The sequence below is a fragment of the Lutjanus erythropterus genome, chromosome 12 (genome assembly GCF_056507025.1).
Source record: "Lutjanus erythropterus isolate fLutEry1 chromosome 12, fLutEry1.hap2, whole genome shotgun sequence".
NCBI classification, from domain to species: domain Eukaryota; kingdom Metazoa; phylum Chordata; class Actinopteri; order Lutjaniformes; family Lutjanidae; genus Lutjanus; species Lutjanus erythropterus.
In genome coordinates, this window is record NC_139328.1 from 22,850,695 (window position 1) to 22,877,085 (window position 26,391).

The window sequence follows — 26,391 nt, forward strand, 5'->3', positions numbered from 1 at the left end:
ACAGTTCGACAGGGTAAGAACGCTTTCACCCTCAAGAATGTTTTCATTAAAGCAACTCTCTCCATAAATCTTTATAAATGTATGCTGCTGTTCTTCAGAAGTTGCAGTCTCGCTTTTAAATCAAAACTGAAATGTAGACACAGTAGGGGTTCCCTATCAATCTTATAAAAAAGACTTAGCAATAATGTAAATTAGACATGATCTATATACAAAAAATATATAGTTAACTGTGTCAAAATACTGCAGATATATCCTGGAACAGTGTCATGAAATACAGATTTTCAGTCTTCCAAAATAGCAATGAGCTCATTGTTCCAACGTGTTGCTGGTGCTGAGATGACGAGAGGCTTTCCTGTTATGATGCTACCCACACCTTACTTTGCACTGTCCCGTGCATAAGAGGAAGTCAACATTTCTTGAGGTTTTAGCAATAATGCAAGTAAAATCCCAACAAACGCCTAGTGGTCTAAAGAAAAAAGAGACTTAAAAGGAGCACATGACTCAGCTGTGAGCATGTTATCAAAGCATTTCCTCTTCATTTATATTCGTCTCGTTGGGAAGGTTTGTTTAACTGAACTGTTGTCAGTGTTCTTCTTATTGTTTTCAGTACACAAACTAAAATTAGATCTGTTTGTTGAACCATGTTTGTCTCAGCTTCAGTACTTCCTCTTGATGCTCGTTACATTCTGCTGATGTCAGTCCAATCACTTCAATACAAACTAAAATGCACTTGTACAGTGATCTCTCTATGAACTACTCATCACTACTTTTCTATGCAACCAATGTAACTTTTGTGTGTTTTACAGTATAAAGAATCTAATTTGATATTTATGAGAAAACATTTTTAATGTCTTACATTTGTATATTTGTGTAAAAAGTTTTGTGTTACCTGCCCTGATGAATACAGACTGATGTTTTTGTTGACTGAATAACAAAGCTTCCCTGAGTTTTCCTTGTTTGTCTCTCATTCTCAGTGATATTTGTGTAAAAAAAAAGTGGGAAACTTGCACTTTTAGATTTGATCTTGTGGACAGTTGGTCTGTGCCAAAAAATACACTTGATAACATTTATTAAATACATCGCATTCACGAAAACGGAACAAACGCACAGCCTGAAAACATAATGCTAGCAAGGGTGAAGGCATACAAAGGCAAAATCCAAAGTATACATGATGCGTAGCTAAAATTGCAACAACACCGGTATGGCCCTTTAAGCTAAATTATGGTATTATGATTCCAGACATATCTGTTTCATTGTATCAATATTATAGCAAATATACAATTAAACTTTTTCAAAATCAAAAATATACAACCCCATTTCCAAAAGAGTTGGGATGCCGTAAACAAACTTAGATAAAAACACAAAGCGATTTGTAAATACTTCTCAACTTGTATTCATTGTATACAGTACAAAGACAAAATATTTAATGTTCACACTGATAAACTTTATTGTTTTTGTAAATATACACTCATTCTGAATTTGATGCCTGAAATATGTTTCAAAAACATGTAATGCTCAAAAAAAAAAAACACCTGTTTGGAACATTTAAAAGGAAACAGATTAACTGGTAACAGATGACAGTATCATGTTTGGGTATTAAAGGAGCATCATCTGAAGGTTCAGTTGTTCAAACAGGATGGATGTGATGAGGTTCACCACTTTGTGACAGACTGCATGGGCAAATAGTTCAACAGTGTAAGAACAATGTTTCTCAACACAAACCTGCAGGAATTTAGGGATTTCACCATCTACAATCCATAATATCATTAAAGGATTCAGAGAATTTGGAGAAATCTGCATGTAAGGGGCAAGGGAGAAAACCAACACTGAATGCCTGCGACCTTTGACCCTTCAGGCAGTACTGCATTAAATGTCTATATAATTGTGGATAAACAATAAACATCCAGAGACACTGCAGACTTCTCTGGGCCCGAGTTCATCTGAGATGGACTGATGCAAAGTGGAAAAGTGAAGCACTACCTTCAAAAGCCAGTATCTCTGATGGTATGTGAACAAGTTGGTGCCCATGGCATCATGGGTAACCACATCTGTGAAGGCCCCATTAATGCTGGAAGGCACATACAGATTTTGGAGCAACAGATGCTGCCATCCAGACATCTTTTTCAGGGACATCTCTGCTCATTTTGGCAAGACACATTCTGCACATATTACAATAGCGTGACTTCGTAGTAAAATAGTTCAGGCACTAGAGTGACCTGCCTGCAGTCCAGATCTGTTTCCCATTGATGATGTGTGGCGCATTATGAAGCACAAAATACAACAACAGACACCCCAAACTGTTGAGCACCTGAAGTCGTATATCAAGCAAGAATGAGAAAGAATTTCACTTTTCAAACTTTAACACTTAGTGTCCTCTGTTTCCTAACACTGACCGAGTGCTGTTAAATGAAAAGGTCATGTATCACTGTTCTAACTTTTCCAAAAGTGTTGCAGTTTTTGCAAATCAGTGCATTCTGTTCTTACCTGTTTTACACAACGTCCCAACTGTTTTGGAATTAAAAAACAAACGAAACAACTTTATCAATATGTCTTCTAGCTCCAGTTAAAAAGTTTTTAAACAGGGAATGTTTCTTGAAGTTACTTAACAGGCATCAGATGTATAAATGAAAACTGTTTAAACTCAGTGTGCTGTCTTCTGGTGTGACTTGAGGCTGGAGCGCTGGGTGAAGCACTTCCCACACATCGAGCACTCGTAGGGCTTCTCGCCGCTGTGGACCACGGCGTGTCTGATGAGGTTGCACTGTTTGGTGAAGCTCCTGCCGCACTGCAGGCAGCTGAATGGCTTCTCCCCCGTGTGACTCCTCAGGTGCTCTTTGAGCTGACTGAACCTCATGAAGCTTTTGTCACAGTATGTGCAGCTGAACCTCTTCTCACCGATGCCCGACCGCCAGGGTGTCTTCATCCTTCTCGCCAGGCCGAAGCTGCTGCGGCACAAAGAAGAGGTGGCCGGGTTTGGTGGCATTGAAACCTCGTTTGAGCCTCTGTAGTGATGCTGCGATTGTTGAGGAATCGAGCACTGATCCATGGTGTTTATCTGAGATAAAGCGTTGTGTCCTTCGTCTGGTTGTGGTCTCTTACATCCAAACGTTCTGGCTCGTCTTTTTACGCGTGCTGCACTCGCCACAACTGAATGTGACTTCCCTACTGAGTGAATGTCTTCCAAATGCAATCCACTTTGAGAAGGAAACACAGAGTTAACTGGCTCAAACTGTTGCCCAGTGTACGAGAAGCTCGGATCAACGGCGTCTCTGCACAAACTGGACGACCACAGCTGTCCGTCGCCATCCTCTGTCACAAACGTGTGTTCTGAATCCAGAGGGGCCGCGTTCTCATCTGGCTCTTGATTCTTCTCGTGTTTCACTACAAGCTCTGCCTCGGTTTGGTTTCTGTTTAGCTGCTGCTCTGGGAAACTGACGTACCCATCTGTCGGAGAAACCAGAGATCTGGGATCGGCTGGGTTCTCAGCTGAGTGGTGATGCTCTACGTAGTTGTCAGTCCGGACAGGTTGGGAGGCTTCAAAACATGGTGGCTGCTCAGCTTCAGAGACTAAAGAAAGAAGAGAAACCACATCTCATCTCAGCGCCTCAGGAAATTTGGTTTAAAATAGTAAAAATACAGAATATCAAAGTTGAGGGTCTAATTAAGCATCTTTGAGTGACAATAAATGTTCATAGGTATTAGAAAACTGAATTATAAAAACGGCTTGTTTTTCTAAAGACTGCAGGCCTGTAACATGCTTTTACATATGTGCTGCTGATCATGTGTATCAGAGCCCAGTGTGAAGTGTGTGTTTGAGTTTGAACTCACTCAGTTTGTCCTCTGAGTCGTTCTTCCACACATCCTCCTCTGCCCGCTCCTCTTTGATCAGTATGTGTTCAGCTTCAGCTGCACACTGCAACACCAGACTCAACATTAACACTCACACAGGTCAGATTAACTACCTCACAAGCAAATACACAAACACGTGAGTTAAGTGAGAACCCATCTATAGTGAACAGATCTGCCAAAATCGAGATTTATTCAAATAAATATATAAATAAATGACTCAATGAATAAATATGCCATTAAATGCAAAAATATCAAAAATTACATAAATACAAGCATTAATTCATTTATAAAACAGGGAATTTATATTTCTGTTTCAATTTGCCTGTGTATTTATTTCCCCCTTAATAACATTGTACATCAAATACATTTGGATTTTGGACTGTTAATCAGATAAAACAAGCAACTTTCAGACATAATTTTGAGCTCTGAGAAACTTTGGTAATTATTTTTCATTATTTGCTGCAATTTATGGACTAACAAAATTATTAGTTAACCAAAAATGCAGATTAACAAACAGTAAAAAAAAAAATAAAATAAATAACATTTTGCAGTATTCATACCTGCTGGGGTTGACTTTGAGCCTCAGCATCCACCTGTGTCTCCCAGTGTGTCTGTCTGTGTCTGTTCAACACCACTTTGACCAGAGGAGAGAATCTGTCTGCTGCTGGAGGGTAAAACACTGAAGAAGAACAACACAAACATTTTTAAAAAAAGCAGAAACCCCAGACAGAAATATGGCATTAAATTCTAACAGCACTGTCCTGTCCTCACCCTTCCTCCGGGCTCTCATCCTGCTCCTCCTCAGCTCTGCCTCCATCACCTCACACTTCCTCTTCAGCAGGTCGATGTCCCGCCGACTCTGGCTCACCTCCAGCCGGAGCACCGCGCAGCTGTCATCCACACGCCGGTTGATCTCCGCCACAGCCGCCTTGGCCAGGACCTCCATGACGGACAGCAGCTGGCTGTGGAAGCTGCAGCTCTCCATCTTAGCACCGGCTTCAGCTACTTATTCAAACACAAATAAATATTCACCTGTACACGCCTTTGTGTGCTGTTTGTCGCCCGCTTAAAGGTTAATGTATACAAATTGTCAGTCAGAAGTCTGTATTCGTCATTTTTTGAAGAGTGGAAGATGCTGTGTAACTGTGAATTTCTTCCGCGAATGAGAGGGGTAAAGGGTCGCTCGTTTTGTACTACGCGCCGCTTCGTACAGGCGGTGTCGCTCCTTCTCTCTTTAAATTTGACCCTTTTTTAATACTGCGTTGCATTGATATCTTTTGCCACATGAAATGCCTGCAAGCTGAAGGGTGTTTCTGTATTAGCAACGAAGAAAGGCTGCTAGTTTAGCATTATTCCCGTCACTAAGGAACGTACTGAAATCCAAAAGGAGGCCAACATAGCAGCGTCAGTTGTATCTACAGGTGAATTACCGTAAATATTTGACTACATCCGCAGGGGACGCTAAAACTTATGTGTACACGTTTGAATCCAGGTTACTATAAGAAATATAGTATAATAAAGTTGCTAAAACAGAGAATTATGTTGTTTTCCTTGTGTATATCAATAATGACCTGAAATTGTTCATTAGCATAAAATAAATAAATAAATAAATAAATCTGACGGCTCAGCCCTTCCATACCTAGGGGCCACATATTCAAACACCAGTGGAGGGAACGAGTTGTTTTTCAAGTCACCACTCAAGTCGAAAATCAGGTTCCAAGTCCTAAACTTTGAGTTTCGAGTCCTAAACAAGTCATAATGTGCTCTTCATCCACTGTAAGGCCATTTTAACAAAAGATTAATGTGTTTCCAGGATAAGGCCCAGGCAACAGGTGCCACAAGCTAACACACAAAACCACAGACACTAGCTACCACAGTGTTTCCCTCCCATACAATTATTTCACAACATATGTAAGATTGGTAGGTAGGTACAGTTACTCACTGTGCTTAAAGGGACAGTTTACCTCAAAATCAGAACTATATTGTGTGATTTTTAAAAAAAAATACATTTATTGCCATCATTTTGACTTTTTTAAGCATTTTAAAAAGTTTTTAAGCTTAAAAGAATAAAAATGTTTTGCACATCTGATGTGATTGCCTCAACTTGTAAGAAGGTGTGTGGTAGCCTTGTCTCTCCAGTGGCGCAGTTTGTAAGTCGCCTTCTTTGGGGATTCTGTACGACACCCTCAGCAGAGAAGATATTAAGCCTTAAGTGTCATACTAAAGGAGAAAGCTTCATGTGTTTTTGGTGCTTTGGGCTAATGCGATTGATTGTTCTACTGTATGTACTAAATTGATCATCTGTGGTACTATATGATATGATTTATGGTTGCTTGCAGTAAATTCATGTGATTTTTGTGCTGTGTGTTACTGTTTTGTAATCTGTGGTAATAATGTGTTTGTTTTAGTTTCTGTTGTGGTATGATTTCTGGGTCCTTGTGATAATTTGCAGTAATTTATGGTACTGTCAAGTAGTTACGCTTTGTAACATGCTGTAGCAGTAAATTGTGATACATAATGATTGTGTCTGTGCTTTCTGAGCTTTTGTTGTATTTTGTGGTACTTCTGCAGCACTCTGAGGCTCTGCCTGGTGCTTTAGTTTGTATTTTGAGGTGTTGCATTGATGTAGTACTGACACAGTCAAAGAAAATGGGCTGAAATTAGATGAATTTGTCACATACGTAAGTTTACTGTCCTTCTTCTGCTTTCAGGGTGAGAAGAACATATGGAGTTCATTCTACACAGAGACAAACTTCGCACATAAAGGGAAATAGATGCACTGTACAGATAAACTGAACTGATTTCCCTATTCATTCAGCAGAGGCAGAGAAACTGTGGGCCACATACAAAGAGAAAGCACAAGAGAAGGAGAGACACTCAGGAAGTTAACAGGGGAAGTTTAGTGGTTTTCTTGCGTCATCGTTTTATGCTGCTACTTGTGTGCCGATGCAGAGTGAAGGTAGGAACACGTATTCGCTTTTTAACTTGTTTATATTCTCACGTTTCTACGCTTAAACTCTTTCCCGAAAGCGGACTGAAAGGGAAGGATGGAGGCCGAAAGGAGAGCGGTGGCAGGTGTCAGAGAGATTGAGGGGGTGGGGAGTGAGTTTGAATGTCTGTGTGATTCTATATGTTCAAGCTTTAGCTGTGCTCGACTTCCGCTGCAGTGAAAAAAGGGGCCGTGGTGGCCATGACATGCGGGTAGGGAGGACAGAACTGGCCTGTGATGAAGATAGTACCCAGGCCAGAGCAGGGGTTGGAGGTTTAAGTGAGTCCACCAGCCCAGAGCAATATTATGGTGTGATTGGAGTGAAACATTCGGAGGCTCACTTCACTGAATAGGAGAAGTACAGAGGCAAGGGTGTGGCCTTTCATTCGAAAAAAAAAAGACCTGAGTACATCAGGGGGAAGTGGAGAGCCACATATGCACTCTGAGGATTCATTTCAATTTGTTGTTTGATTTTATGTGAGGTTGCTATCTGCTGCGTGAAAGAAACATTTTTCTGCTTTTCAGGGTGGAGGATCAATCAAACTATGTCCTAACACTCCAGCTTTTACAAACCAACTCCAATGCGACAAAGCTCACAGAGGAAACAACCTGCACCCAACAAGATGCACTGAAGCAAAGGAAACAGCAGCAGGGCGGTGAAATCTCTGAAATGTGCAGTGCCTCTACGAAGTCAGTGTCACATTAACTGAACTGGTCAACACATCCAGCAGCCCCACAGACAGTCTGTCTGTCAGTCACTCAGTCTGACAGTCACAAACGCAGCAGCTCGGGCCGGTCTGAATGTGAGGTGAAACCAGCCGACAAGAAGAGATGAGGAGAGTTCGGAAAAAAGGAGGGAACAAAGAGAAGGTGTTTGGATGTGATCTGCTAGAGCACCTGACCGCCTCCTCTCAAGAGAGTAAGTCAACAGACATTTTCTTTCTTACAATACAAACTAAACATCATGCTGTGCAGGGAAATAGCATCACATGTGTAACCTCACACTAAACAGCAGTGTTGTCATACTAGAGACGTCTCAATAACCATACAACGTCCTCCATAAAGAAACTAGAATAAACAGCCATGGATGCAGGAAGAGGCCCGCAGAGGACGTCTATGTGTGGGGTCCAGATTTTTGTTCTACACCCCAGGGAATAATGGTTGGGTTTTAAAAAGATATTGATACACTTGAGGATTGCGATATTATGTTTTGTGATACTGCATAGATTCTGTATTCTGTGTTCTGTCTTGTGATATTGATGCAAAGATTTGTGGACATGGTTAATTTTTTGTTGTGTTTAAATCTCCCCACCACCAAATCGCAAAATAGTCAACTTTTTAAACTCAGATTTTATGCATATTGTGGTGTGGTCTTTATTCTATGACTGTTTTTTGATAACTTAGAATTTGATTAAAAATGGCAATGACCTTGCATATGATATCGCAAAATATCAAAATATATTGAACCGTAACACTGGTATTGTGATATTTATCATATTGCCAGATTCTTGCCAATACACAGCTCTACTAAACACCATGCTACACAGATAAATAGTTGTCTAATCTTAGATACTGTAATAACCATAAAATGTTTACATTAGGCTTGAAACAAATGATTATTTTCATAGTTGATTAATCAGTCAGTTACTTTCATTAATAGTTGTTTGTTTAAAATGTCAGAAAATGGTGAAAAATGTTCATCAGTGTTTCCCAAAACCGAAGACGCTGTCCTGAATTCTCTTGTTTTACTCACAACTCAAAGACATTCAGTTAACCGTCAAAGAAGAGGAAAGAAACATTCACATTTAAGAAGCTAAAATCAGAGAATTTTGACTTTTTTTCTCAAAAAATTACTCAAACCCATCAAAATAGTTGGCAATTAATTTACTAATTTATTATCTGATGAATCATTGCAGCTCTACTCCATATATATTTTTCGATTATATATGTGGCTATAGATATGGATAGATATCCTCATTGATTTTGTGTCACCCAATTTGTTTTTGTCAATGTTTCAAACCAGGTTGAAAAGACAAACAATACTGATTAGTGTGAAGGCATTACTCCCAAGTCATAATTCACTGGTGAAATCTGGTCCACACATAGATGTCACTGCAACGCAATTAATGTTTCATGTCATGAAATGTCATGAATACAGCCTATACAGGCTGTGTGCTGCTAACAAGAAGATTCTAGGATATCGTAACTGGAGAAGTTAATGTACTATGTACTATGTACTTAATGTACTAATGTACTTAATGTACTAATGTACTTAATGTACTAATGTACTGCTTTGAATGTTCCAAAAGTATATACAATGGGATGTATTATAAAGAGTGACAAAGACACTTAAATCAACAAAATATTGTGGTGAATGAGTGGGTAAAATACAGGGATTTCATTCAGGTGAGCAGGATTTTAGTCCGGGTGTAGCTTTTTTTCTAGTCTTCAAATGAGACATTTGGATGTAGTTTCTTGGTGAGGGTCCAAAGTGACAGTAGTTTATTTTTTACAAATTGTAGAGGATGAAAAATGTCACAGCTGAAAGTTCTGGTGGAACATGGTCTAAATGTGAATGTTCAGTCAGTGCTTCACCTTTTGAGCTAATCTCTCATACTACTGGAACCATGAGCCTAAAGGTTTTTGGGGCACATTCATGAGTGTTTGCTCAAAGACCTCTCATGGTTGTATTGATTCATAGTTTTTGAAAAATCTTGAAAGCCCCATATCCTGTAAGTAAACTCCTCACACCTCTGGACCGCTCAGCAGGGGCCATGAGTCATCACCAACAAGGCTTACGGGGTCTGCTGCACGCCATGTTTTGGCTGTATGGTTTATTTTTTTTAAATCCATATTGACATGTAACCAAGGTAAATAGCAAAGAATGATGTAAACAAATTGTATAGAAAAACACAAATAACGGGAAAACAAAAAAAAAAGCAAAAAACCGAAAACACTCATACACAAACCCTCAACAAGGTTGCCAATATTATCTTAAAATAATAAAAGGTGACTAAATACACACATTTATATACCCTCCAAACCCCTGCACTAAATCATGAGTCTAGCAGTCATTGCTAAGTTTGTTTGACTAGTTGGTATTTATATACATATGTATTAATTTAATACATATGGCATGTACATGACATATAAAACAGTTCTTAATAGACACAACTTCTACTGGGACATGCAGGCTCTGATCATTGTACAGAGAACATCGAGTGCACACTTTTCTTTTTCATTTTGGCTTTTGTGAATTTCTTCAGAATCTTGGAGTGGCGCCTGGTTGATGTAATATTCTTAATGAGTAACAAATTTTAAAAGAAGAAGAAGAAGAGAAGTTTGGACTTATCATCCTGTGAATTGTTTCCCTATTAGGTTTATACAGTTAGATGAACCCAGGATGCTTAGTTACTGACAGACACTAGTCGATGCATCTTAAAGAAGACTGAGACTATACTATACAAAAAACTTCAGAACTTTGCAGACTGCGCTGGTTGCATCAGGCAGTTTTGGTGGCGTTACAGTTTGGTACATGCATTGCCTGGGGGAGATCTGCACGCTGCTAAGTGCACTCTTGTAATTCAGTTCATTAATTTGAGTCACTCTCTGTTTCCCACAGTTCCTCTGGTCTTGCGATGCTGCAGCGAGTTTGTTGAGACACATGGAATCGTGGATGGAATCTACAGGTTGTCTGGAGTGTCGTCCAACATACAGAAACTCAGGTAAGTGTGTGTGTGTGTGTGCATACATGTGTACATCATGAAGTTTGTGTTGTGTTGACAAATTAAAAAGTGAATCTGTGTGTTCATACAACCAGGGGGGAGTTTGAGAGCGACGGGAGTCCAGATCTGAACAAGGATGTGTACCTGCAGGACATCCACTGTGTCAGTTCTCTGTGTAAGGCTTACTTCAGAGAACTGCCCAACCCTCTGCTCACATACCAGCTGTACGACAAGTTCGCTGTGAGTAGCTCAGACACGTAAACATTTCACACATTTTTCACCCTCTTGTGTGTCCGTTGAGTGTATAAGACTGATCACAGGGGTGTTAGGTACCACCTGCACTGAAAGTATGGAATATATAAATCAGAATAAATCCAGATCTCCCCATAATTATAGTTCTCTATATACAATAATCATGTCTAAATGGACCCCACACCCATGAAAGATCTTGCAAGTGTGATCATTTTAACACAAACCATGCACTTCCCTTAACATTAATCAAGTATTTTTGTCCCTAAATCTAAGCAGATCCAGAGCCACAGCGTAATCACATTATGAAATATTATTAGTTTGCTCATGGTGCACAATGAAGCCAAACAAATTATTGATGTTTTAATTAAGAATCTCTTCTCTGCGGCTGCTCCTCACTGTTCCATTACGTGAAATTATGAAAATGACCGTTGTCTTGTTTTGTAGACACGTTTGTTGATTGAACATCTGTGGTCAGTGCTAAGCTCAGTGACAAACACATTACATCTCATGTAACTACTTCATAATAAAAGTCATCTCATGTTTCGTAAGAGAAATGCTTTTAATGTGAAGTTGCAGCGGGAGGAAATGTCTGCGGTAACTTACTGCACCATTTTTTCTGTGAATTTCACTACAGACAACCAGTTTATAAAACTGCAAATATGTAAATATTGCAATCCAGTGGCCCATAGGCTCAATCACCATTGTATTACTTCATTTTTTTGATAGATAGCAACTTGGCAGAAAATCTTCAACATTGCCAGTTTAAGTATTAAGTTAGTGCAGAATTGCTCCTTTCAAAGTTTTATGTTATTATAGAATATTATATTATTCTGATTTTGTCACAAAGGAATACATGTAAGAGCATTTTAATGTTGTAGTTTGTCAATGTGGAGCCAACTTTAGAGACTGCATCATATCATATAAACATATCAAATGTAAGTGTCAAACAGTAAGTAGAAAGTAGAAACACACATTAACTTGTGAAATAAGCAGTGATAAACTGTCTTGTATCATATTGATTCAAACACGTTTGTATTACAGGAGGCTGTGGCCATCCAGCTGGAGGAGGAGAGGCTGGTAAAGATCAGAGATGTGTTGAAAGAACTACCAAGACCACATTACAGGTACACTGAGTGCATCTTTTACTGATGTCAAGTCTTTTCTGCCTTACGTAAACAGGTAACAGTCTGCATGTCTTTGCAGTTATACCAACCTTACAGTTTTGTTACATTATTTAACTAAAGGATTAGTTGGGTGGTCCCAGAAATGGGGGCATCCACAAGCAGCCTCCCTGCCTCTTTGTTCAGACTTTGTCAACATCCTATATACACAGAAAAATTGGTGGTTTGGTTTGTAATTATACTGTCATCACTTTGGGTAGCACACTTATAGAAATACACGACAGATCTCAGATTTTATCCTGAAAAACCCTGTATTATATGGTTTTGGTCAGTTAACACAGAAAGAGACAATTTAGCCACAGTTTTTGGAAGCTTTTACTTTGTTTTTCACTCACTGATTTGTGCTCCAGTTGGAGTCTCTTTAACTCTTCACTTCCTCTCCATCAGGACTCTGGAGTTTCTGATGCGCCATCTTGTCAGAATGGCTTCATATTCCTCAGAGACCAACATGCACGCCAGGAACTTGGCCATCGTCTGGGCGCCCAATCTGCTCAGGTTTGCTAATATCAGTTACATACATCACTATGTGTTGTGCATCTTTGGGAGCAAGCCTGTGAGCAAGACACCGTCCCACATTCTGCCATAAAAAAAAAAAACTCTTAAAGGGTTAATTGGGATTATTTGAAGTGGGGTTGTATGAGGTACTTTTCAGTAGTCAGTGTATTACGTAAAGTAGATGGTGGTTGATGGTGTGACGACCATGATCTACAGAGTATGAATAAGTAACTTGTACAGTCCCACTTCAAATAACCCAAACTATCCCTTGAAGAATATTGCAGTTTATGTGTATTTCATGAGTATGATCAGTCATTTGATCTGTATATTAAGGTCCAAGGACATTGAGGCATCTGGGTTTAACGGTACAGCAGCTTTCATGGAGGTCAGGGTTCAGTCCATCGTGGTGGAGTTCATCCTCACACACGTCCCTCAGCTGTTTCCTGAACAAGGTAACACACTGATAATGACACTGGGCTGCCATTTTCTTTCACCTCACTTATTTTGTACGAACTGCCGAACAAATACATTTTATCACTAAATGACTTCCACTGTATTCAGGTGTATCCAGTGAGAGAAGGAACTCCCTCCCCTCCCCAACAGCAGCATCCAGTAACGAAGAAAGGACTTACAAATCTTCTCCTACTCCTGTCCCCAACTTTGGTAATATCAGTCCAGGAGACGGTCCTCTACCCATAAGACCCTACCACGCTATCATTGAAGGCACTGACAAGTGAGTACACTCATTCATTTATCCGATAGGAAGTTTTTCATACAGTGGTGAAAGGCCCTCCTCTGTAAGTTTGAGTGATGCAACATGGGAAATAAACAGATTTATAAAAGTGACATTTCAAAGGAGTGTTTAATCATTTACCCAGCAGGCATTTAGAGAATCTTATCCCATGTTAGAACTGATTGAAGTGTACAAATACCTGTGGTGAAATCATGCATACAGTGTTAGTTGCCATGATAAAATTGTATCAAGTGATTGAATGTTAGAAAACAAGTTCTTGAATTATCTTGTCTGTGTCTCGTTCAGGAGGAAAGGATCTCTCAAAGGCAGGAAGTGGATGTCCATTTTCAACATCGGAGGACGATTCCATGACCCACGACGGAGACACAAACACTCTGCCAAAGGTACAAAACTTAATTTCTTGATTCATAACCAAACTGTTTGGTGAAAATTATGACAACTTGGGCTTTAAAAAAAAAACAAAACATCTGTCTACAGGAGATTAACCTTCTGCGCAAGTTGTTTCCTTATTCTCACAACACCTCTATATATGTTGTTTTCTTTTTTCTTTCGTTCTGTTTTTTCGTGTGTATTTTTATTTTCTTAAATAATTCATTCTTTGTTTCAGAGAAAGAAAGGCCTGCTTTGAGACCAGCAAGAAGCATGGACTCCCTCAGTAACCCGTCCTTTCCGCATGAAGGTGCTGCTCTTGTCACACATTTCCCAACTGATTTTTTCAGAATATTAAATAAATAAGTAAATACTTCAGCAATGGGCAAGACTAATATTTAAAACTACACACACTAAGGATAAACATCTCTCTATATATAATTTGTTTGCTTTAACTGGCCTGTGGAGCAAACACATCTCAGTTTTGGCAAAGGGTCACTTTGCCCAAAAAACAACCAAAATAAATATATAGATAGATAAATAGAAATTCCCCCTTGTGGCACAACTTACACATTGTGTATTTAAATATAGTGGCATCTGGATATGGAGAAATTATATTTTTTGGTGTTATTAAGAAGCCTGCCTATGAAACTTCTCTAACCACCCTACAACAATGAAGAATGAAGCTTTATTTGTTTTATTTGTCTTGCTCAAATAAAAAAAACACATTCATACCACTCAAAAACACTTAGCGAAACAATGTTCCTGTAACCCATAATCATCAGGCTACCATTGTTAGTAAGAATTTGTTCTTAATGACTTGTCTGGTCAAATAAAGGTAAAATAAATAAGTAAAAAATAATGAACATTCTGTCTTCTTTTAGAGAAGCTGTACCATGCAGTTTGTTTAATACAGAGGCAGTAGTGGACTCAACTGTCCAAGCTGGTCAAATTCTCAGAAATGAAGGGGGGCAGATTTATCTGCCAGAGCAAATGAAAACATAAGCTCATTGGATTTGTCTGGTAACCAGGCCTGTAAAAAGTATTTTCATGGGAAAATATTGACAGTGAAGATTGTGGATTATCCAGAGTAAACGGGGCGTTGAAAGACACAACAAACTGTCTCCCCAGCTGATGTTTTGTAATGCACAGAGCTCAACAAACAAAAGCTTTGCATACCAACCCCACACATAAATACACAACAGATCAGTGGAGAAAAATAACCTCTCTGGTTTGCGTGTACTGAAATCTGAAAATGTTTTGCTCGAAGATGTCTAAAGCAGTTTTTTGTTAAGTCATACAACTAATGTTGCCTCTTTTTATTCCAGGTTGCAGACGTTCTGCCCAGCGCCCTCCTTCCACCAACATGTCCTCCTCCCCCCAGCCTGGCTCAGATATTGCGGTATCAAGCGGTGCGATAGGTGGCAGTGAATATGCTGTAACGTATCGCAGGGGAACAGGATTAGTGAGTGGGGGTGCGGGGACCCAGGGCACCTACACGGCCCTCGACCCTGAAGGTTTGGGAATCACAGGCTGTGAGACTCTTCAGTCCAGATCCCCGGGACTGTCCAGTAAAGTAGGCAAGAGAGCAGCCATGCACATCACAGGGCCCACCATTGTTACCGTGCCCCTGCACATCACCTCTAACCTGGCGTTAGGGGTGCTGCAAGGGGGCGGGGGCGACAGGGTCATCCATCGTGGCAGGGATAAGGATGGAGCAGACAGGGTGGAGGGTAAGGAGGGAGGAGAGAAAGTAGAGAGGAGGGAGAAGAAGGTGGAAGATGGCAAAAAGGTTGAGGAAGACAAGAATCACAGGGGGAAGGTGACAGACAGGGAGGAAGTTATGGATGCAGTAGGGAAGGCAGAGGCAGGTGCAGGTGGGGAGGAAAAAGGTGAAGGAAAGAAAGAGGAGGAAGAGGAGGAGGTCAGAGATGAAGGTGGATGGAAGCCGGACTTAGTGACGGGAGATCAAGGAGTGTCCAGAGAGCAACGAGCCAAAAGCCTGACCTCCAACACTGAGGAAGATGATGATCAAGATGCAGCCGTTGATGACAGGGATGATGAATACATGGGTAACATTTTTCATAACCATGATCTCCTTTACTGTAAACATTAAGAGTGCTAACTAATGATTTGTTTCATTTCTGTATCTATTCATACATGCTATTTTTGTGGGCTAAAAATTTTACACAAATATATGTGTATTTTCTAAAATATTGGACATATTCACCTAGTCTGACCTTAAAAAAAATTAAAATTAAATTACATTAACTGAGGAGGAAATACAGCTCACAATAAGAAGATATTCTGCAATGAGAGGCTACATGTAGACATAACTTAATTTTAAGAGGTTACAAGCCAAAAAGTTAGGAACCAAAATTCTACAAAACTAGCAATTAAATAAAACACGGATGAATGTAATGGAACTATTGCCATAAAACTGGATTATTTTATGTAAGCATTCTTGCTGTTTATTCTGTTGCATTTATTGTATACCACATTGATGTAAATAATGTAAGATGATCTCTGATCTTTGCCTGTGCTTCATCTACAGACATGAAAGGAGTTAATTTTCAGCCAGAGATGACTGAGAGTGCTGAAGACACTTATGAAGTCCTCAACTCCACTGAGGTGGAGGGGGACGACCAGGGGCTGTCTGGCTACGTTCAAGATAACTTTGAGTTCCTGGACCAAATGGACTGCAGCGTCCTGGACCACATGGACTGCAGTGTCTCCTATCAGGTGTGTGTTGTTTGATCTTTACTGTTCAGGTGAGTTTTGAACAGCATTTGAAGTTGGAAAATATTTCTTAATACATTTTCTTTGGAGTAAAAGTAGGTTTACTATGGAAGACCATTTCGCCCAGTAAGAGAATAAAAAATCCCCTTGGTAAATCATAGGGATATTTTCTTAATTATGAGATAAAAAGTTTTTATCTCACATTTATTAGTTTTTATTTAAGGATTTTTATCTCAATTATGGCATTTTATTTCAGAATTTTAACTTTTATCCCCTGATTTTCAGCTTTTTGTGATCATTAGGAATTTTTATCCTTTTTATCAGTGTATCATGATAATGACTTTTTTTTTTTTTACTTTTAAGCTCATAATTTTGGCTTTTTATCTCTAATTATAACTTTTTATCTCATAGTTTTGATGTTTTATGGAATAATTAGGACTATGAATCTCAATGTTCGACTTTTCATCTTATAATTTTGACTTCTTATCTCATAATTTCAACTCACCATGGGGATATGTTTTCTTTTACTAGTGGAAATGGGCTTCCATAGCTACAGAGGAGACAAATAAAAAGTTTTCTCCCATTGCGCTCCTGTTCACTTCCTGCCTCTCTTTACTTTTCAGGTGAACGAGTTCTCCGTTGAGCCTCCTGGTCACTCAGATGATGAGTATGAAGTCATGGAACAAACTCAGCCTCAACATCATCCTGCAGAGCCGCAGACACACCTGGAGCCGGGCCCTGAAGCGCACACGCACAGTCCGACAGAGTTAAAGCCACACAGGCCGCTCAGCCTCGACATACACAGCCGACACACTAAATCCCTCAGCCTGCCTTACATGACCTCACCTGTCCGTGGACCAGACGAGTCGTCCTCTGAAGATGAGATGGCAGGGGACGACAGTGATGATAATGAGTACAGTGAGGATGATGACGATGATAACATGTTTGTCAAAAGCCTCCCCCCTGATTTCTTTTTAAACAATTTGAGCGACCTTGAACTCGAGACTGATACACAAGACAATTACACTCCTGATGGAGTTCCTGAACATCAGTTACAGCTCTCTGAGGAAAAGGAACGCCAGTCAATGAACTCTGAATTCCCTGCATTCAAAGAATCAACTGTTGGAGATGAGGAACAGGTAGAAGTGAAAGACAAAGAAGATGAAGATGAACGGGAAGAAAGGGAGTTAACAAAGGCGGAAGAGGAAGATAAAGATGAGCAAGGAAGAGACCAATCAGAAGACAACAGGCAAAGGTGAAACAAATTCCTATTTGACATTCAAATACATTGTGTATATAGCAAACCTGTAATCAACTCAGATCTGAACATTAACTCAGTTATCATGCAAGTGCATTTCATAAGCTTTGTATTAACACATTTAGCACAGGATACACCCTTAAAGCGGTTTTAACCAATAATTCCATAGGAACAATGAATCAGTTGGTGCTTATAGTGAAGAAGTGACTCTTCCTAAGTCCCGCCCCTTTTGGATCTGTGCTCCAGTAACAGTTGAGCAAGCTTGGTACCTGGCAGAACCTCGGCCAACTTTATCCTTTCCTAATTCCGGCTCTGCCTCCGATTGGCTTACCCTGTTATTCTTACTCTAACCCTACCAAATCACACTCCTCATGCCTAAACCTACCCAACCCAAACGACTCAAACCAACAAAGCCGATGGGTACTAGCCAGTCAGATGGATGGTTTGATGTAGTAAGCTAGCATTAGTTAGCCAGACATGCTAATGTTTGCTTATGTTGGAGCAGAGGAAGAGAGAGTTTAATCCAGTCCCCACTTGTGTGCTCTTGTGATTCATATTTTTGAGAGACTACAAGAAAGACGCCACAGTCCAGACTCATGAAATGCAAAGCTTCACAGGCCTCTAGTTATGGTTGCTAAGCTATGATTGGACAGTTGCTGTTTAGATTTTGGGTTTGGCTAAGGGTAAATTCAGGGGATCTGAGACAAAATTGAGAGAAGCAGAAAGTTTTGCACAGGTTTTGCCTACTGCAGCTTTAACAAACTGTTTTAGAATTGTAGCATTTACCATTATTCCTTTTTATTGCTACCTGCAAAAGTAATGTCTTGATTTAAAGCTACTATATGAACTGACTTTGGCTCTACTGTGGCAAACAGCACTGCAGACAGCAATGCCTACCCCATTTTACAAAAAAAAAGCTATTAAAATAATTTGATAGATCATATGATTATATATTATTTTACAAATAGTGGCATACATAAAGTCAAGCCAGTAAGGGATATGCAAAAAGTTACCTTCTTGTTGCACAGGATGTTTAGCTCACCATAAATGAGCAAAAAAAGGTTATTCTGAATCACAAAATTAAAATTAAATTAAAGATATCTATTTCTTGTCTTAAATCTGTCTGTTTGTTATTCATCTGCAGCCAAGTGACAGAAGAAGATCACGGTGTCGTGGAAGATGCTCAAAGTGACAAAGAACAACCTCTCACACCAGAGACACACTGCTGTGCTGAGTTTCCACTGCCGAGCAGCAATGAATCAAGCACTATGGCTGATGTTACAGTTGAAAAGGAGAAGGAAGTGGTTGATAATCCTAATGATGGTTGTCCACCTTGCCATGCAATTTCCTGGGTCACAGAGACAGAAGCAGCTGTTCTTCCATCTGAGGAATCAAGAGACGTTTCTGTAGGAGCAACAGAACAGCCTAAAAGCTGTGAAGACAGAGACAGGGATGAGGGAGAGGACAGGAAGCTATCTGAGCAGACAGAGGACGTGTGTCAAGAAATAGTCCCTGAAATAAAAGAAAATGATGAGAACACCTGTGAAGAAACCACAGAGGAAGGCAATGAAGTGATAGCTGACATAAAACATGAAGAGGAGATGCAGGAAAGTGGCAAGGAGCAGGAAAGTGCAATTTGTGGGACAAGTGATGCAATTTGGAATGAGCTTGAGGAAGTTATATGTGAAGTGATAGAGGATGAGGAAAGAAAGCAGGCAGAGAAGAAGGGTGTTAGTGGGGAGGGAGATACGATCAAAGATGTCAAAGATGGAGAGGAGCTAGAACTGATAGTGAATGTTTCAGGACAGAAAATGATGGAAATAGAGACAAATGAGACAGAAGTTAGAATAGAGGTAGTGGAGGAATCAACAGAGACAACAGAGCCAGAGATGCAGCAAGAAACACACTTACCAAAGAAACATGAACTGGTTGACGCAATTCAAGGGAAGCATGCCATCAACAACAAAGCACAGCATCATGACAGAGAAGAAGTGGTTTCTAAAGAAAAACAGAACAATGACGAGCAACAAAGAACATCGCCAAGCAAAGATAATCAAGGGAAAGAGGTCGGGTCTGATCTGAAGGAACTGAAAGAGAGCAGGAAGTGCAAGGAAAGTGACAGCAGCCGAGGGGGGGTCGGAAGGAAGTTGGTCGTCTCCAAGAATCCGAAAGTTTACCAAGCGAAAGCAGTGCCGGTTGTGCCTCCGAAGCCGCAGCACTGCAAAATCACCGCCCTGACCCTCCGACAGCAGGAGCAGCAAAGAGAGAGACAAGAAAACTCACTGAAGGTCCTGACAGAGCAGGACAGAGTTTGCGCAGGAGAGCAGGGGAGAGATGACGGAGACGAGTGCAGGGGGAAGAAGGAGAAACCGACGCTCAGGGGACGGGAGGAGAAGGAGAGGGAGAGGAGGAGGGACGCAGATGAAAGTGTCATCATGAGGGACACAGGCAGAAACAGTCCCCTCAGCATGTGTTTTGATGAGGCCGTTGCCATAGCAACCATGAGGCGAGAAAAAGAGAAGGAGTGCGAGAAGGAGAAGGAAAGGCAGAGGGAGTGGGGAAATGAAGTACAGTGAAGTTTGTATATTGCTTTAAACTGATTTTGTAGTGCAAACTATTTGTGTAGCATGAAAGGATTTATTGTTCCTGCACGGATTATTTCAAAGAACAGTATTGTTTATGCAGTGCTACTCAAGATGTCTGTGGTCTTTCTGCCATGCACTTGATAAGATAAACTTGATATGCAGCCTGGAAACTAATAGGGAATTTATAGTATTTTTCAGAAGAGGGTTTGTCCCCTTTATTAGACACAGAACCATAGAGAGCTGACAGGGAATGAGACTGATGATGACACACAGTGAAGGTCCATAGCTGGACCTGAACCAGGACTGATGTGTCAATAGTGTCTTCAACCGCATCAAAAAGCAACTGCAATTGTGCTACCTGCTACTGAAGGTCCAGTGTGTAAGATTTTTGGGGATCTGTTGGCAGAATATGGCAGAAATGGAATCTAATAATAAGTATATTTTCTTTAGATATAATCACTTGAAAATCAGAATTCATGTGTTTTTGTTATGTTGGAATGAGTCATTTTTATCTATAGATGGTGTGGCTCCCAGGGATGCACCTCAATCCAAATACGTTATTCAGAAGACCACAAATAACGTGATGTAAACAAATATTTCTTCTGCCCAAAGTTGCAAGTCATTATTCAGGGAAAAAATTATTTCCAAAATGTAATACAGTAACATTAAGAGTACTACTTTTTAATTTTATTGTAGTACATTTTTACAGTACTTAATACTAAATTAAGTACTCAGTTTTAATATTATGATAATATTAGAATATAATATTAATAATCTATGATATATGTGTGTAATATATGTATAATATTCTAGTAATGTGAACTGCAGTAAGATTAACACATCAAAAAACATGAATTCAGCGTCATTGCAGTTTAAGATGATTCCGTTCAACTGGAGGATATTTTTCTGAATATCTTTACTGTATAAAGTTTCTGTTTCAGTTCTTTATTGCTCAATGCCCCCTAGTTAAAGGGAAGATTGTAGTGGGGTTAAGACAGTTGATACAACATTCATTTAATTTGATTTAGTTAAATTTAAAAAAAATTTAAAATAAAAAAGAGGGAAAGAGTTACCATAGATTTTCCCACACCAAGCCTACTCAATTACTGTTTTAGAAGGGCTAGATTTGAACAGAGTGCCACTTTATTCAGTTCCACAATTGGAAAAGAAATAATATGTGCAGTCAGTTGAGCTCTTATAATTCCCCTTTGCTGAAAGGTTTATCCTGAGATAAACTTTTTTTTAAAGCTTTTTATGTCATAACCAATGAATGGGCTAATTAGGCTACTAATAAAATACTGATCTTCGAATAAACAATATAAACATCCTGAAAACTTGGAATGTTAGCAAGTTAATTAAATAAAATAACAACGTTATATTTTTGCTATATTTATAAATGATCAAAGAGCTGGTTTGAGATAGTTAAAGCCCCAGATTCCCCACATGGGAATCGGCCTGTACGTGCTTGGAAGGGGAGGGTGATACAGGGTGTTTGCAATCTGCAAACTCACTGCTAGATTCTACACACTGGTCCTTTAAGTTAAATAAAACTGAAAGCAAACACAGAAATAAGATTAAAGATGCTGCTGAAACATGGTGAGGATGAAATATCTGACAATCCATCAGAATAAACTTCTTTACACAAACCCCAGATTTTCAGAGCTTCCATACAAGGTCTGTAAAACACAACACCCCTGCCTTAAAGCCACCTCAGTCATGTTTTCACTAGTCTAATTATACAGTACTTTGTAATCATATAAGGTATGTGTATGTATACATTATGTATAAATAAACTGTTGGCAAAATGTAGGTTTAAAAGAATGGAATGTATCATTTACAATAAATATAATGCAAAAAATGATTTTTTTGATAATGTGAATAAAAAGATGTTTCCAAGTTATGGTGTTTGTTATTATTATTATTATTATTATTATTATTATTATTATTATTATTATTAGTAGTAGTAGTAGTAGTAGTAGTAGTGGTAGTAGTAGTAGTATATATTACGCTTCATTATTATGTTAATATATTACACTTAATAATTTATTCCTTATATGTAACTTGCGTCTTACATTAATTTGACATGAGCTTTGATTTTGTAGTTCGCGTTCATTAGGAGAGTTACCTCAGCTGCCTCTACGTCACATCCGCCGTCTAGTTTTCCCGGAAGTAAACCAAAATAATGCGCTGGGAAGATGCGTTGTCTCACTACTGAAGTCTCGGCTGTGTGATAAAGCCTGAAAAAGTGCTTTTACCGAGTTTTTATCGTCACTCGGCAGGATGTCCTTCCCCTCCTCTTTTGCTTCGCAGGTCGCAGCCATCATGGACGTGTTGGCGAAAGCTGCGGTCACAGAAATAACGAAGCTGGTGGAGGACGGGACAGTGGTGCTGCGCCTGGAGCTGTGTCGGAGGGACAGTGAGATTCAGGAGCTCAGAAGAAGTTTGACACTGATGGAGGCTGAACTCTGCAAAGCTCAAGAAGCAGCTACGAGCCGAGCTACGGATGATACACAGGAGCAAACGGCAGCCGGGAATCAGGTCCTTCGGAAAGGTGAGAAGCATCAACTGGTGTCATTCATCCCTCATCTGTGTCTGTAGAGGACCGTTACACCAAACTTAACTCAAAAACTTTGAAATTCAGACTTTATTTTCTTATACGCAAGGTACCATGATTGGCAGAACATATCTGAAGGTCCATAGCGATTTTTATGCTCTGTGGTTAAAATCGGCGTAAAGATGAATCACTAACTACTATTCAGCAGTGTTTTTTTTTTTTTTTTTTATCCATAAATTGCCAAACCCTATTACATGTTTAATAATGATATGGAGAAAAGCAAATTTGGAAATTTGGTAGCAGTAACAAGAAAATTGTTAGATGACTAACTTAGGAGGGCTGCATCTCTTTGATTAATAAAATGTTAAGAAATGTGAAAAATATCACATCTTTATATAACAGCCTATCACAACTTTCTGAAGTCCAAGATGACAACCTACGTTACTTATTTTATCCAACTTAAAGTCAATGAAGTCACTTAAGACAAAGATAAGCAGAGCAATTAATACTTTACTCTCATTATTAAGTAGCCTGCCAATTGTTTGGTTAATAAAATGTCAGAGAATTGTAAAAAATGTCCATCACGATTTCCTAAAGTCCAAACTGACGCCCTCAAATTACTTGTTTTGTCCGAGCAACAATGCAAAACAGAAACGTGCTGTTGACCATCACATACGTCCAAGAAAAGCAGCAAATGGTTGGAAAGATGGATTTAGTGACCGTTTTGGGAATTATCAAAGTAAATGCCAATTAATTTTATGTTGATCGACTGATTGCTCAATTAGCTAATTGTTTCAGGTCTGTTTTCAATAATAAATCTGATGCGTATAGCATTTTTTGTTCATCTAAAATCTGTTTTTCCTTTTAACTTAAATTGCCTCTGCTTTAATTCTTTACTGAAAAAAAATAAAAGTAGCCAGCCCATCTTAAGTATGTGCAAAAAATGATCATGAATTGTCTTCAGCCATGAATGTTTGAATCATGTATGTACAACTGCAAAACAAAAACAATACAACAGTCAGTAGTACAGCTTTTACAAAATAGAATAAAAATGCTAAAATGATTAACTATGTAATATTAGACACAGTCTGATACTGTACTTTTTTTTATTGTGATGTTACATTCCTATCCAGCTGTTGCACAAATGGAAAATGCACCAAAAAAACAGCTGGATGGAATCACTTCTATTGTATTCTTGCTTTGTTGACTTCCATGTGCATTTGCAAAGTACCTTAAATTTTCTGTCTATCAATTCCAGATGAAAAAGAAGATCAGGAAACATGTGAAGAGTATCTAGAACCAGAGATTACTGATTCATTCTGCGAACCTCGGCATGGAACAGAGGAGAGCCAGGATGGGGGTCCAGCGGTGAAACACGAGCCAGCAGATGAACTCACCACACAGGAAACAACAGACACCACTGCTACAGCAGACATTAGCTTTGAGGCGAGAGTGCGAGATGACGCCATCTGGCCTCCTCCTGCTTGTAGCATGTTTGAGAAAAACTCTGCTCCAATGCAGCAGCACATACAGATGTTTTCAACTCATGCTGAGGAATATGCTGCTCATAGAAATACAGAAAGTTCTTATAACTCTTTATCAAATGACACAGAGGAAGCTGCAAATGATTCCTCAAGTTTGCCAATAAAAGTAGAAGTGGAGATTCGGCCTATGTGCATGGGGGGTAGCACCTCAGCGTCTGTTCGTGATGAGCAGTTTGGACATGCTTCTCACCCTGCAGCCAGAGAGGATGGGGGCTTGCAGGCTGCTCCACGTCAGGCCGGGCCATCACTAGCACCCCCTCCAGCAGATGTGTCAGGACCAAACACAGAAGATCACATCCTGAGCAGAAACAACCTGAGACCAAAAAGGCTGATGAACGTTCGGAGGACAAGTCAGAGACTGTTCATCTGCTCAGTCTGCAACAGGGGCTTCCCCCGCTTGTCTCAGCTGGAGGAGCACAAAGCCACCCACCAACCCTTTAAACCTTTCAGGTGCCTGGAGTGCGGGAAGTCTTTCACCCAGAAGACCCGGCTGAAGACGCACCAAAGTGTGCACACGGGCGAGAGGCCATTTAGTTGTAAAATCTGCGGCAAAATGTTTTCGAGGCAGGACAACTGCGTGAGACACGAGCGATTCCACAGCGGGCTGAAGCCGTACACCTGTGGCCAATGTGGTAAAAGCTTCACAGTGCTGGGGAACCTCAAAATACATCAAGGGCTTCACCTGAAGGGAAGATAGCAGTCAGACACTGGAGCTCTCAGTGACACTCAGAATGAGACCATTTGCATAAACACTTATTCAACTTGTCAGTGAACTATGACAGTTTTAATGCAATTAAAATACAACTATAAAATGTCTGCTTGGAAGGAGGAATGCTGTCAGTGTTCAAACCACGAGTGAGGAAAAACATGATTATTATATTTATTAAATGTTCTAACCACTCGTATATTGCATGTTTTGGAAATGCAGATTTTCAGATTTACCCATTTATTGTCCTCTCAGTCAGGACTGGCCAATACATGGATTCATTTTTTTTATCATGTACAAGGCTGCAACATACTTCATCAAATGTGATTATTTTCTTATTTAATTCAGGCCTCCTGCTTTGTAATTTCAATTTCACTTTCCTCCTTCACATTTTCTTGTCACTCTCTTCTTCTGCTGCGGTTGGAAACTCAACTTAGAGGTGCGTTACTGCCCCAAACTGTCACTGTCAATTATTTATTTACTTTCTAGTTGCAGCAGGTCATTGTTGTGTGTGTTTGTTGTGCAATGAATGTATTACTGTGGCAAAGGAATATAATATGAAGAGGAACTACAAGTCAGATTGTGCTTTGTTTTCTACCATTTTCCCCCAGGGCTTGGAGGAATATCTTCATTAACATTATATTGTAAGAGTTGTTTGTAGTCATTAATTGACAAATTATTCTTTATGGTCCATGAAATCCCCACTGATTTTTCCCGTTTGGCTCACTTTAAAAATTGAATAGCTCTACTTGAAGGTACATTGGTACATTTGTGATGTTCCTTTTTACTTCATGATGTTGGACCTTCCAGATACAGACTATTTCACCTAAAATGACTTGTTTCCACACAAATGATCAACACACCATGAGACCTCTAAAGCAGTTGGTGCACTAGTGATGATCTCAGTGTGTCAAAGTAACAATGGTGTGGGAGTGTGACTATGCAGTAATTGATTGTGTTTCATGTTTTCTTTTGACATTAAAGTATGTTAATATTCCCAATGTTGTTGTCTCCCTTTTTGTTTTAAAGGTTCCAACTTTAATTTCCCCTGTGCCAGATTTTAAATATATATATTTAAGATAAGATAAGATAAGATATTCCTTTATTAGTCCCACAGTGGGGAAATTTTCAGTGTTACAGCAGCAAAGTGTATAGTAAAAATAGTAAAATTAACAGCAAAAAGAGACAATAAATAGCAGCAAGCAATATAAACAGGGAAATATAACTGGGAAAATATATAACATAGGAAATGGTAACAGCAAATATACATTATTTACAAATTTACACCATGGCATAGGGGGATTATGGATTACTTACATATATATAATATGTAAGTAAATATATTAGATATTTACAAATGTATTTAATGATATAACATGTACTGTATATTA

The 26,391-nt window shown here is 39.4% G+C and overlaps 3 protein-coding genes across 3 annotated transcripts; 2 read left to right on the top strand and 1 right to left on the bottom strand.

Moving 5' to 3' along the window:
• Positions 1 to 1,038: 1,038 nt before the first annotated feature.
• LOC146318006 (uncharacterized) lies at positions 1,039 to 5,024 on the bottom strand. Its single transcript, XM_084731621.1, has 4 exons — positions 4,621 to 5,024; positions 4,410 to 4,528; positions 3,829 to 3,913; positions 1,039 to 3,567 (listed from the first exon to the last, which is right to left on the bottom strand). Exons 1-4 carry the CDS (start codon positions 4,832 to 4,834, stop codon positions 2,642 to 2,644), a joined length of 1,344 nt encoding a protein of 447 aa, XP_084587747.1. The 5' UTR covers positions 4,835 to 5,024; the 3' UTR covers positions 1,039 to 2,641.
• A 1,663-nt stretch (positions 5,025 to 6,687) lies between these two features.
• On the top strand, positions 6,688 to 21,130 carry arhgap30 (Rho GTPase activating protein 30). The gene is made up of 14 exons (XM_084731510.1): positions 6,688 to 6,808; positions 7,364 to 7,757; positions 10,461 to 10,563; positions 10,659 to 10,803; positions 11,857 to 11,939; positions 12,384 to 12,491; positions 12,825 to 12,943; positions 13,053 to 13,224; positions 13,531 to 13,628; positions 13,853 to 13,924; positions 14,943 to 15,686; positions 16,169 to 16,356; positions 16,977 to 17,608; positions 18,756 to 21,130. Exons 2-14 carry the CDS (start codon positions 7,670 to 7,672, stop codon positions 20,185 to 20,187), a joined length of 3,984 nt encoding a protein of 1,327 aa, XP_084587636.1. The 5' UTR covers positions 6,688 to 6,808; positions 7,364 to 7,669; the 3' UTR covers positions 20,188 to 21,130.
• Positions 21,131 to 22,271: 1,141 nt separating this feature from the next.
• Positions 22,272 to 25,278, top strand: LOC146318008 (uncharacterized). The gene is made up of 2 exons (XM_084731509.1): positions 22,272 to 22,747; positions 24,009 to 25,278. Exons 1-2 carry the CDS (start codon positions 22,477 to 22,479, stop codon positions 24,989 to 24,991), a joined length of 1,254 nt encoding a protein of 417 aa, XP_084587635.1. The 5' UTR covers positions 22,272 to 22,476; the 3' UTR covers positions 24,992 to 25,278.
• Positions 25,279 to 26,391: the final 1,113 nt, after the last annotated feature.

What these genes read in the sequence shown, in the direction of transcription:
- LOC146318006 (XM_084731621.1), bottom strand. Translation starts at nt 4,834, where the DNA reads ATGGAGAGCTGCAGCTTCCACAGCCAGCTGCTGTCCGTCATGGAGGTC. An exon ending in CTCAAAGTCAACCCCAGCAG is followed by an intron (nt 3,914 to 4,409) that starts GTATGAATACTG and finishes CTGGTGTTGCAG; the next exon opens with TGTGCAGCTGAAGCTGAACA. An exon ending in CGACTCAGAGGACAAACTGA is followed by an intron (nt 3,568 to 3,828) that starts GTGAGTTCAAAC and finishes TTCTTTCTTTAG; the next exon opens with TCTCTGAAGCTGAGCAGCCA.
- arhgap30 (XM_084731510.1), top strand. Translation starts at nt 7,670, where the DNA reads ATGAGGAGAGTTCGGAAAAAAGGAGGGAACAAAGAGAAGGTGTTTGGA. An exon ending in TCCAACATACAGAAACTCAG is followed by an intron (nt 10,564 to 10,658) that starts GTAAGTGTGTGT and finishes TCATACAACCAG; the next exon opens with GGGGGAGTTTGAGAGCGACG. An exon ending in ACTGCAGTGTCTCCTATCAG is followed by an intron (nt 16,357 to 16,976) that starts GTGTGTGTTGTT and finishes TTTACTTTTCAG; the next exon opens with GTGAACGAGTTCTCCGTTGA.
- LOC146318008 (XM_084731509.1), top strand. Translation starts at nt 22,477, where the DNA reads ATGTCCTTCCCCTCCTCTTTTGCTTCGCAGGTCGCAGCCATCATGGAC. An exon ending in GAATCAGGTCCTTCGGAAAG is followed by an intron (nt 22,748 to 24,008) that starts GTGAGAAGCATC and finishes TATCAATTCCAG; the next exon opens with ATGAAAAAGAAGATCAGGAA.